Raw genomic sequence first — 13,588 nt, 5'->3', positions numbered from 1 at the left:
TTTGTTATCCAAGAGTCTGGGGTTCAAGTCACTGCACAGATAGGTATGTCAGATGACTTGTTATCCAAGAGTATGGGGTTCAAGTCACTGCACAGATAGGTATATCAGCTGACTTGGTATCCAAGAGTCTGGGGTTCAAGTCACTGCACAGATAGGTATGTCAGATGACTTGTTATCCAAGAGTCTGGGGTTCAAGTCACTGCACAGATAGGTATGTTGGGAGTTTGTTATCCAAAAGTCTGGGGTTCAAGTCACTGCACAGATAGGTATGTCAGCTGACTTGTTATCCAAGAGTCTGGGGTTCAAGTAACTGCACAGATAGGTATGTCAGATGACTCATTATCCAAGAGTCTGGGGTTCAAGTCACTGCACAGATAGGTATATCAGCTGACTTGTTATCCAAAAGTCTAGGGTTCAAGTCACTGCACAGATAGGTATGTCAGATGACTTGTTATCCAAGAGTCTGGGGTTCAAGTCACTGCACAGATAGGTATATCAGCTGACTTGTTATCCAAGAGTCTGGGGTTCAAGTCACTGCACAGATAGGTATGTCAGCTGACTTGTTATCCAAGAGTCTGGGGTTCAAGTCACTGCACAGATAGGTATATCAGCTGACTTGTTATCCAAGAGTCTGGGGTTCAAGTCACTGAACAGATAGGTATATCAGCTGACTTGTTATCCAAGAGTCTGGGGTTCAAGTCACTGCACAGATAGATATATCAGCTGACTTGTTATTCAAGAGTCTGGGGTTCAAGTCACTGCACAGATAGGTATGTCAGATGACTTGTTATCCAAGAGTCTGGGGTTCAAGTCACTGCACAGATAGGTATGTTGGGAGTTTGTTATCCAAAAGTCTGGGGTTCAAGTCACTGCACAGATAGGTATGTCAGCTGACTTGTTATCCAAGAGTCTGGGGTTCAAGTAACTGCACAGATAGGTATGTCAGATGACTCATTATCCAAGAGTCTGGGGTTCAAGTCACTGCACAGATAGGTATGTTGGGAGTTTGTTATCCAAGAGTCTGGGGTTCAAGTCACTGCACAGATAGGTATATCAGCTGACTTGTTATCCAAGAGTCTGGGGTTCAAGTCACTGCACAGATAGGTATGTCAGATGACTTGTTATCCAAGAGTCTGGGGTTCAAGTCACTGCACAGATAGGTATATCAGCTGACTTGTTATCCAAGAGTCTGGGGTTCAAGTCACTGCACAGATAGGTATGTCAGCTGACTCATTATCCAAGAGTCTGGGGTTCAAGTCACTGCACAGATAGGTATGTTGGGAGTTTGTTATCCAAGAGTCTGGGGTTCAAGTCACTGCACAGATAGGTATATCAGCTGACTTGTTATCCAAGAGTCTGGGGTTCAAGTCACTGCACAGATAGGTATGTCAGATGACTCATTATCCAAGAGTCTGGGGTTCAAGTCACTGCACAGATAGGTATGTTGGGAGTTTGTTATCCAAGAGTCTGGGGTTCAAGTCACTGCACAGATAGGTATATCAGCTGACTTGTTATCCAAGAGTCTGGGGTTCAAGTCACTGCACAGATAGGTATGTCAGCTGACTTGTTATCCAAGAGTCTGGGGTTCAAGTCACTGCACAGATAGGTATGTCAGCTGACTCATTATCCAAGAGTCTGGGGTTCAAGTCACTGCACAGATAGGTATGTTGGGAGTTTGTTATCCAAGAGTCTGGGGTTCAAGTCACTGCACAGATAGGTATGTCAGCTGACTTGTTATCCAAGAGTCTGGGGTTCAAGTCACTGCACAGATAGGTATATCAGCTGACTTGTTATCCAAGAGTCTGGGGTTCAAGTCACTGCACAGATAGGTATATCAGCTGACTTGTTATCCAAGAGTCTGGGGTTCAAGTCACTGCACAGATAGGTATGTCAGCTGACTCATTATCCAAGAGTCTGGGGTTCAAGTCACTGCACAGATAGGTATATTAGCTGACTTGTTATCCAAAAGGCTGGGGTTCAAGTCACTGCACAGATAGGTATATCAGATGACTTGTTATCCAAGAGTCTGGGGTTCAAGTCACTACACAGATAGGTATATCAGCTGACTTGTTATCCAAGAGTCTGGGGTTCAAGTCACTGCACAGATAGGTATATCAGCTGACTTGTTATCCAAAAGGCTGGGGTTCAAGTCACTGCACAGATAGGTATATCAGATGACTTGTTATCCAAGAGTCTGGGGTTCAAGTCACTGCACAGATAGGTATGTCAGATGACTTGTTATCCAAGAGTCTGGGGTTCAAGTCACTGCACAGATAGGTATGTTCTCTGAACTTTCTGCCTATGCATGTTATGTTTACATTATAATATAAAGTTTGAAAAACTTGCATTTTGAAATCATCCTTGTAAATACTCAAAACATGTTGAATTTTATACTGGAGATCCCTACATTACCTTTAAAGCAACTATGTAGGGTATGTATTACATGACTACAATTTGTTATTAAGGCTGGCAAATGGAAGTCCCACCGGTCACATATCATATGCACTATTGTATTTCAATTTAGAGACTAAAATCCATTTATTATGCAAGAGACATGTGCTTAGTCGCAATATTTTGATTACTTAGAGAATAAACGATATGAATTTTTGTTTTTACTATCCTCTACAGCAGGCTTCCTCAAATAGATTTGTTGAAGCGCCACATGAAATAAAAGAAAACTGCAAAGCGCCAGCAGCCATCGTGGTGCTCTAGCACCGCCGGGGGAAGTCAGAGGGGGTGTCCCCCCTTTGAAGCTATTGATTTTTTTGAAATTTGAGGTGCAAATGATGCCATTTGGTGCAATATTTTGTACTATTTTAGCCTGTCTTTACAAGGAGAACATAGGATTATTAATTTATTTTTTGTTTTTTTTTTTAATCTAAACGGCGCCACGCGCCACTCGGGAAGCCACGCTATTCGCTATTTGCGGACCCCTGCTCTACAGTTTGATATACGATAGGCAGGTCCACATTTTGAGTAGCGGATACCTGCACACCTCATACTTAGTAAAATATCATTTTAGCAATTAAACACTATTTTGTTTAGCAAAAATTAAGTTATCACCATGAAAACTACACCTATTCTGAAATGAACAAAATTTGTTCACTGTTTCAGTTGCGCATACTATGATCTTGTTCGCGTATTACACTTTACATTTACAACATGCTATACATGTGTGCTGCGTCTTCTAGACAACATCCAGTAACAACATCCTAACCAATGAAATTCAGCCACTGACTAAGAATATATTTTGATCTTTACCCAACAGGCAGGCTTGATATAAAACTAAGACTGATATTAATATTTTGTAGATGATAGACCTGCATAGGGTTCCTATACTTACAAACCGAGAAAGCTGAACACATAACCTGTAAGCAAATTGCATTAATATGTTCATATAATACTTCATTAAATTTATGTCTTTTACTCAGCAAATTTTTTGTTGTTTTCAGAATTGTGGATGAGTTTATATTGTGTGCTAATATTAATTTCTATAAAGACCTCATAAAAATTAACTCGGCCATTATAAATAGGTCTATTGCTTCATAACTAGTTTAATAGTTATTTCTAAAAGTGTGAGGACCTAGAAAAAAATTCCAACAAATATTTGGGCAACTAAGAAAAATTTCATTGTATGCTATACTTTGATCAGCTTGTAATCAGCGGGAATTGTTAGGCTTTTATCAGTACGCCGAAAAGTAGGCCCACGTTAAGAGTGATATGGGTGACCTGTCTGGTCTATATTGTGCGTGTTAAATAAAGTAGGCGACGTATAGGACATCAGTTAATAATTTTTGATGTTTCTGGCGAGATGTCACAAGGCAATTCTTTAAAAAAAATATATTGATATTAATCCGCGATGTTATAAGGCCCGCCGATTACGAGCTGAACAAAGTATAGTGAGAACATTTTCTCACTAGCATACAATAACATTTTTGACATTTATGATACTTGGATAATCTCAGGGACCTAATATGGTATCAAGCAGAGCAATTTGGGCAATTAAGAAAAATTATCCTTTATCTGAGAATTTGGCAACTTTTGCATGTGTCAGAATTTTTATGGCATAATAAGTTAATTCCGTTTTTAAAAGTGCAAATCTTTTAAAAACTAGATTGTCTTAGCATCAGGGGCTATTGGGCAATCATGTGCATCTGGGTGCAGAGGCTTATCCCCTCAATTTCCACTTGAGTCCACTCAAGTCCACTTCAGAGTTTCTAGCCTACTCTCAAGCTTTCAAGCTATTGATTCAGATCATAGTTTAAGGTTGTTATTGTTGTTTAGCAACAAGCCCAATTTTTGACCACTCAGTTGTCACTTTAGTGGTATGCAACCAATCAGATCTTCCATTCTATTTTCCATTCCTTTGTTGTGGCCATACTTTTCTTGTGATTCACTTGCATTTCTCCATTCGATCAGGCAGGACCAAAAACCCACCCACCCACCCTCCCTCCCTTTGTTGGGAAGGGTATTTCAGTTAAGTCAAAAATGTCATAGATGCTTCAATAAAATTTTGTCAAATTACTCCCGCTCTACGCTTTAGATACGTTAGATAAATGTGTTGTATAGTCTCTCTGTATGAGGGATAATGATGTATATGTATGATATACGAGGGGGTATCAAAAAGTTTTAGAAATCGCCCAGAAGTGAAAAAGCTATATCAATGAAATTTTGTCAGTGCAATCACTGGTCCTTATGTACACTATGATGCAAAAATGGTCTCATAAGAATGTTTACTTTTTTTTACAGGCGCTAGATGTCAGTACCTGCCTATGTAACCGCATAACCAGCAAAATGGAGAAAATTGAGGCATGTAGCATGATTAAGTTCCATTTTAAGGGTTACAGTGCCCAAAAAATCTGTGATGAAATAAAAATTCATTTTCCAAAAAGCAACAGCGACAATATCACAATCACCACCGAAAATAACTTTCATTTCATCATCGATTTTCTAGGCACTGCAACCCTTCAAATGCAGGATCTTAATAACGCTGCTTGCCTCAATTTTCTCAATCTTGCAGTTTATGCGCAGTAACTGGGGCAGCAGGTTATAAGCATCTAGCGAAACATAAAAAAAAAGTAAACATACTTATGAGACCATTTTTGCACCATAGTGTACATAAGGACCAGTGATTGCACTGACAAAATTTCATTGATATAGCTCTTTCACTTCTGGGCGATTTCTAAAACTTTTTGATACCCCCTCGTATATAGAGGTTCTTCAAATCCTGAAGAATCTTGTCTGTAGATTGTCTCCACTTTCTACTGCGCTTTGTATGGAGTCTGGTCAATACCTGACGAGACTTGTCCGTAGATTGTCTCCACTTTCTACCGCGCTCTTAATACGGAAACGAATGCTTTCTATGGAGTTTCTTCAAATCCTGAGGAATCTCTCGTAGGTAGATTGTCTCCACTTTCTACTGCGCTTTGTATGGAGTCTGGTCAATACCTGACGAGACTTGTCGGTAGATTGTGTCCACTTTCTACTGCGCTCTTAATGGGAAATGAATGCTTTGTATGGAGTTTCTTCAAATCCTGAGGAATCTCTTGTAGGTAGATTGTCTCCACTTTCTACTGCGCTTTGTATGGACTTGTATGGAGTCTGGTCAATACCTGACGAGACTTGTCGATAGATTGTCTCCACTTTCTACTGCGCTCTTATTGGGAAATGAATGCTTTGTATGGAGTTTCTTCAAATCCTGAGGAATCTCTCGTAGGTAGATTGTCTCCACTTTCTACTGCGCTTTGTATGGACTTGTATGGAGTCTGGTCAATACCTGACGAGACTTGTCGGTAGATTGTCTCCACTTTCTACTGCGCTCTTAATGGGAAATGAATGCGTTGTATGGAGTTTCTTCAAATCCTGAGGAATCTCGTAGGTAGATTGTCTCCACTTTCTACTGCGCTTTGTATGGACTTGTATGGAGTCTGGTCAATACCTGACGAGACTTGTCGGTAGATTGTCTCCACTTTCTACTGCGCTCTTATTGGGAAATGAATGCTTTGTATGGAGTTTCTTCAAATCCTGAGGAATCTCTCGTAGGTAGATTGTCTCCACTTTCTACTGCGCTTTGTATGGACTTGGTTGGAGTCTGGTCAATACCTGACGAGACTTGTCGGTAGATTGTCTCCACTTTCTACTGCGCTCTTAATGGGAAATGAATGCTTTGTATGGAGTTTCTTCAAATCCTGAGGAATCTCGTGGGTAGATTGTCTCCACTTTCTACTGCGCTTTGTATGGACTTGTATGGAGTCTGGTCAATACCTAACGAGACTTGTCGGTAGATTGTCTCCACTTTCTAATGCGCTTTTAATGGGAAATGAATGCTTTGTATGGAGTTTCTTCAAATCCTGAAGAACCTTGTCAGTAGATTGTCTCCACTTTCTACTACGCTTTTAGTATGTTAATTAATGTTTCAGAGTTTGGAGTACATGTATCTATAGTGACTTGATGTATTTGTCAGCAGATTATTTTGCCTTATTGATATATTAATTATACTTAAGGTTCATTATTTGGGCTGGCATTATTTCTTCTTTTGGAGATGCCTAATTATTTAATTAATTAAATTAAATTAAATTGTATTTAAAATGTGGTTTTCCAATCCAATCCTCTCGGGTTGATCCAAAGATCTGTATTTGGCTTAACATAAATTATTTTGGTTAAATGTGATACAGAAGTCAACTTTTGTGTGTCCATTCTATATGGTTGGTTGGCTTGTACACATTTTTCCAATAATACTTGTATTTAAATAATTTCTTGAAAGATAAATAATTTGAAAATGCTTGCTGTCGTTAAATATCTCAATTTATGTTTATGGCTTAATTTCTATGAAATTGTATCATTATTTATCTTAATCATATTTATATCTAAAATTGTTGAATGGATAATAAGCTCTTATTAAATGGTCCTGATGATCGTTGGGGCAATGCTGAGTCTAAATCTTCGCTTTGTTGTGTTTTCCTGATGTCTCAAGACAATTTTCCCTTATTCTGTGATGTACCACATTGTTTATCAAAATGTTGTTGTTGTTGTTTTGCTGTTTTGGTTTTTTAGGTGTATGCAGCTCACTGATTGGCTTGAAATATATACTGGATTAATTAAAATTATAGCCCCCCCCAGCTGTGGTTTCTTGTCTTTTATATTAGTTTTGATTTGTGATTTGATGTTTTTCTTTAAAAATTATGGTATTTGAGGGTCTTCAGCCATGGTATGGAAGGCCAATTTGATGTGTATTTGTGCTGAGGTTTGGTAACAATGAAAATATACACACATTGAGTGAATGTTCTTGGTCACACATTATTTTATTTCTTATAATTTATAACTTCTATAAAATAATACTGTCAAGCATGAAATGTTCCAATGGATGAAAATTTCTCAAGTACAGTTGATTCACAAAATTTACATGTATGTAAATATTTAATTTTCCTATAGGCCTTTAAAGAAATGTACAAATTCACAAAAGATTCGTGTCACAGAAGCTAGAAACATGGGTTCTCTTCAAAACATGAAATTCACAAAAATCGTTGTCTGTATTCCATAGTGGCGTATAGTGGGGCCCCGCGAATAAACAACTTTTCGAGAAAATCGGGTTTGAAAAATGCCAATTTAAAATCGAGTTGTGTAAATCAGACATTCATTATATTTTGTAAATGATGTGAAATTTCTGTAGTAAACTAAATAGATTTTATTGTTATATATTTTTCAAAAGAAATAAATACATACTATTGCTGGCAAACTGAAAATAAACCTATACGTCACTATGGAAAACAAACAAAACGCAATACCCTAACCTAACATTAACTGTACGCCACCTCGGTCGCTGTGTAATCCCTATGGCGTTATTTTTCGTCGTTCAGTATTCCATAGTGGCGTATAGGTCCGATACGTATACGCCACTATGACATACGATGTTTTTCATTTTTGCCGATATTTCATAATTATAAAATGTGTATAAAAAGTGGCGTATGGTCGATACGCCTACTATGGAATACAAAAATGTCACTTTGTAACTATACGCCACATTTAATTAATTAATTACTAATTAATTAGCTAATTATGACTGATGAGACTTAGAAAAAATGAAAGAGAACATATGTGCCAATTTTCAAAAAAATGACCAAAAATCACTATACGCCACTATGGAATACAGCCAACGAAATGTTATGCCTGACAGTATACCCTAAATGGACTAGCAACACTAACAGAAAATCAAATCATATAATCAATATTTCATGTAGGCACCGCTGGGGCATAAATAGATGACAAAGGATTACACCCTTACATAGCACCATCTGGGAAAATATTAATGAAATATTCATCCGACTTCAAAAGTCTTAAAATGGCCAAACACATTTTAAAGTACTTTTAAACAGCTTAGGGAATGTTGTTAACATAACCAAAGGGAATACGACCTATATAGAATGGTCACTTTTCAGGAATGCTACCTTGCAAAACAACATAACCACCTACAAGACATTGGAAGCAATTGCATACATGTACCTGTATGATGTACAAGACAAAGAAGCCTACTTTGCATGCAGTAGTGTGCTTTTAATAAAATTAATGTCTTTTATTATTATTGCTGCATTATTATAGCTATATTAAAAGGGCATTTCATGATCCACAGCCTCATCCCCCACTTATCTCAAAAAAAGTTGAGATTTTTATACCACTGGAAACCTCTGGCTACATAATGTTTGTGTACAAAAAATTTCTTGCAGATTAATTCGTTTAGCAAAGATATCGTGAAATTTGAATTTTGTTCTGGTATACCAGAACGAAATTACAACACATTGTCTATGGAGCAGTGAAATACACACGATCATGAATAACTTGCAAACGCAAAATCGGAATCAACTGAAAGTTTTTTTTATGGATATCTACTGAAAAATATCATAAAAAGAGGATGCAAGGATCACGAAATACTCCTTTAATTTATTATTACCATAAAAACTTGATAGTTAGCATATGTGCTTACTATCGAGCGCTTTTAAAACATGCAAACATGAAGAGCCCCATCCACAAAAGTGTAAAGGGTTTTGAGCAAATCATCAATACAAATAGTTAAATACGAACAAGTAAATGTGTGTCTCAACCCAATTAGCTCAGTTGGTAAAGCGCCAGACTTTGGTACAATTTCATGTTTTCAAAAGCGCTCGATAGTAAGCACATAAGCTAACTATTTTTTTATAGTTTTTATGATGTATGATTATTGCACCTGAATAGTGAACGCCTCACAAAACAAGCGTTGTGTTGCTCTCGCAACCGGTCTGAATTTTGAATATTTGCAAAAGAGAAGTACAGTGAAGAACATACATTTTTTGTGATATTAACATTATATATCTGTCCCATACCAACCTCTCTTTGTACAGGTTTTCATAATGACATTGAACTGGAGGATGACCATGCAACCTCCCCATTTTACTATTTAGGAAGTTAATGCAGCAATTTGATTTTTGCCTTGTCATACTATTATTATTACATACCTGAGACTGCTGACCACTAGGTCCAGTGAGTTCTCCTTAAAAGGAAGGAATTCCTCATCAGCAATCACTTTCACTGTAGGTATACCTTCCATGGGTTCTGCTTGTTCCTATCAACAAGATCACATCAAACAAAACTAAAAGTTATTTTTATGAAACAGAGAGACAACAATAACACAAATATAATGAAAGAAATAAGCATAGGGCTAATGGCAAATAACAAAAAGTAATGCAAAACACCGACGATTTAATTCTAAAAAGAAAATGGTGGACACATCTTCCAGCACCAGGAATCGAACCAGTGCATGACTAGAATATAATGTAATTAAGCCTTCATTATATCATAATCAGGCGCAGCCTGCCCTTAGATTCAGTGGGATAAAAGGAAGTAAGGATTTATGGCAAACTTGAGCCCGTCATGTAAAAGAGCACGGAATTAGCCTAGAAATCTTCTATTGAAGGATTATACAATTTTATTCTGTAAGTTGCTTAATTCCTCGATAGAGTCTTTACACTAGTCTAGCTCATGAATATCAGTACAACTTTTTTCTTGCAAAATCAGCTTTGACTGGATTTTTTTTTCAGGAAACAAGTTTTTATGAACCTATTTTATAAATAACCATGGAACGCATAACAATATCTCAAGTTATCAACACTGTCACTCATTTTCCGGATGATTCCTGTTTATTCCTGAAACCACTTAACCTCAAAGAAGTGAAATCTGTATATGTGGAGGAAACTGAAATATTTTCTGAAGTGCTTTGTGTGACAAGATTCACTAAAAATAAACTTTATCCTCGGTTTATCAAAACAAAAAATGAAAGAAAAAATATGAAAGTATGGTATATATTTTTGCAAAATAAAAATGATTTTGTATTTCCTGTATATCAATGGGGTAGTGCAAGAAGGGCTTATTGGTTTTAACTGCCATGTGTCATATGTGTAGCTGTGAATCAATGTCTATAGATCATTCCTGTAATTGGCATTTACCTGCCATTGATGGGATGAACATCAATATCATGCACTCGACCTCGCTTTTGTTATTTCATAATACCTTGTATCATTGTTCACCCATGAATGGCAGAAAAGTGTCAATTTTAGGAATGATCCATTGACATTTGACAATATCTCTATTGTACATTTCTAAAAATTGGACACCTGGCTGCTATTGGCCTTCTTGCCTTAAAATCTCCATAAATTGGCATCCCCTGCAAATTTTGCACAACATCCCCCACGCCTAAACATATTGCCTCATATATACTTCATACCTATTTACTTTACATTTCATATTATGTTGTCTATTACTCTCCTAATAACTAGAGCTGTATTTTGATATCATTAGGTTTGCCCACACACTGTCATTAACAAGCATTCCCAATGGAGTCATTTCTACTTGGAAGTAGTTCACAACAAATATAGTGGTGTTGGTATACAGGACGGGTCACAATGGCCTGCACTGTATTACTTTGTAAGAACTCGGACTCTGCAATCATTAAATATTGTGAGCGGCAAACTTTTATTTTAACTGTGTGTTTGTTTGATATCTATGCATTCACCTCTTGGCTCTTCTGTGAAGAATGCTAAGCCTTATAAAAGTCCCCTTAAACTCAAAAATTCACTGTATTGTAACTATATGCACGTCAACAGATGTACATGACCATAGGAGTATTTGGAGAGAGCATACCACATGTAATGGATTGTGGTGATAAAATGAAGTTAAGCATTATATGCACAAACATTTATAACATGAAAGTTTTATGGCACTAAAATATTATTAGCTGAACATGTGGGAGTCAGTAATCCAAAATTCACAACTTGTCACTACATGTATCACAAAGGGTGTAAATTTGCTGGAACTTACTTGGAAGAAATACCATTGATGGTACGATAATAAAATTTTGACAATGGCAGTCCTGGTTGAAATCCTACTAAATACATCAAAATTAAAATATTTTTGTGGAAGTGGCAAATGTTGTTATAGTAGTTTGTAATCTACTATAGAAAGGGAATCATGCTATCTTCTGAAGATGGCAACCAATTCAATCTATTATACAAGCAAATGTTGCTATCTACTGAGGATAGCAATTAGCAATATACTATAGAAAGGAAATTATCCTATCTACTGAAGATAGCAACCAATTCAATCTACTATAGAAGCAAATGTTGCTATCTACTGAAGATAGCAATCTACTATGAAACTATCTACTGAAGATAGCAACCAATTCAATCTACTATAGAAGCAAATGTTGATATCTACTGAATATAGCAATCTACTATGAAACTATCTACTGACGATAGCAACCAATTCAATCTACTATAGAAGCAAATGTTGCTATCTACTGAAGATAGCAATCTACTATGAAATTATGCTATCTACTGAAGATAGCAACCAATTCAATCCTCTAGAAGCAAATGTTGCAATTTAAGGGAATTATGCTTCCTACATACTGAGATAGCATATAAAGAATACTAATAAGAAAACAAAGGATAGTGTCCATTCAAGATAGCAAGTATTAATGCAATTTACTATAGAAAGCTACTGGTGCTATCTACTGAAGATAGCATAGAATGCATAATGTAACTTTCTAATATCACCTGTAAACATCCAGGTAAACCCATCAAAAAGCAACAGAAACTCCCCCATGAGTAAAGAAGCCAGACACTTTATAAATTAGTCTCCATCATAGTTTCCTCTAATGGCCCCCATTCACTATGTAGATGTGCACAATATCAGGAGGAGTGTTAAGCCTTCAATCAATTTGATGTAATCATGGAACAACCTCCTTGAAATATAAGCTTAGCTCTTTGGTATCACACTGCTGATTGCATTGTTGACTACTCCAAGGGTTGCCATAGAGAGATGAAACCTCACAATTGGGTTGATTGCAGGTGGCACAGGATTGCAGGACATGCATCATGGGACATAGAAGGCTGACTAAACTACAAGGCTAAAAGCCTGTTCAAAATAAACGGTTTATTTACTTTGCGGTTATCAATTACAAATTGAAAAAAAAAAACACCCCAAAACAGCAGATTTCGTTATCAAGCTGCAATGATTTTAAAGAATAACATAATTTTGTAATAACACATAACACATTTAGAATTGTTTGTGAAGATTTCTTGATTACGTGTTAATCCAATGGCGACATAAAAAATGGCTAAAACGCATCCCCCCACCTACTTAGTTGCCGGCATCCTCATAAAAAGTTATCAACCTGCTCTAGATCTTCAATATCTTTCAGAGCTCCATTTTGGTCAAATTCAGGGGACCTTTCACAGGGAAAGCCTATTAGCCTTAGAAAACAATCGGGTTAGCAGCGTGCAACAAAAACTCAAAAAACTCCTTCAACAAAACTTTTTGGGAGAAAAATAAGAACATAAATTATGTTGATCCATGGCTTTTTACCTATGTTAACCTGATGATTGAATTCTTTCCACCCCAAATCAACAAAAAACAATTTCCATTCCTGAATAACTGACAGCCTTAGAACAAATGCTAATTAAATACTGAAGCAAAAACTTCAAATTGTTAAACTTTTAAAAATGTTAAATTAATATGTGTGTCCTGTAGAGCAAACTGACCTGACAAACTCACCATGCCCTGATCATCATACGACCCATTCATAACGATGTAATATGAAGAAATCAAATATGCTAATTCACCTATATTTTTATTTTTTATCTACTGTGTAAGATGTCTCTGATAACAGTGTACTGAGTCAAGTGGTCTTCCATTACAACTGCAAATTAGGCTACTTGAATGCCACCCACCACTGATAAACATGTAGCAACCCTAACTAGTCCATGTCTCAGGGACTACAGGGAGGCTAGGCTTTGCAAAATATACAGCCGGCTAGACAGCGGCCTAATAAAATGCTGTGCTTTATCAGTTTAAAATGTTTTGATTCTCAGCAACTTGAGCAGTAAAGAGAGGATGTCATAAATTGTCATTTTGATTTATGAGTAGAACTACTAGAGAGAGAGAAAAAGGGTCATGTTTGATTGCACTTGACAACATGTCCTGGATCTTCTTTTTTCCTAGCTTCCCTAAACTACAGCGTAATGTATTTATGGCAAACTTTCTGTCCATGGCAATTTTAAGAGTT

At 36.8% G+C, this 13,588-nt stretch overlaps 1 protein-coding gene across 1 annotated transcript in view; it reads right to left on the bottom strand.

The window, feature by feature from the left end:
- LOC140152528 (arginine-hydroxylase NDUFAF5, mitochondrial-like) overlaps positions 1-13,588 on the bottom strand; it is a 421,297-nt gene that overhangs the window by 371,230 nt on the left and 36,479 nt on the right. The window contains exon 6 of the mRNA XM_072174884.1: positions 9,486-9,592. Within this exon, the coding sequence (XP_072030985.1) occupies positions 9,486-9,592 (107 nt within the window). The remainder of the gene's footprint in view (positions 1-9,485; positions 9,593-13,588) is intronic.

The sequence above is a fragment of the Amphiura filiformis genome, chromosome 5 (genome assembly GCF_039555335.1).
Source record: "Amphiura filiformis chromosome 5, Afil_fr2py, whole genome shotgun sequence".
Lineage (NCBI taxonomy): Eukaryota > Metazoa > Echinodermata > Ophiuroidea > Amphilepidida > Amphiuridae > Amphiura > Amphiura filiformis.
This window is presented reverse-complemented; position numbering and strand designations above follow the sequence as displayed.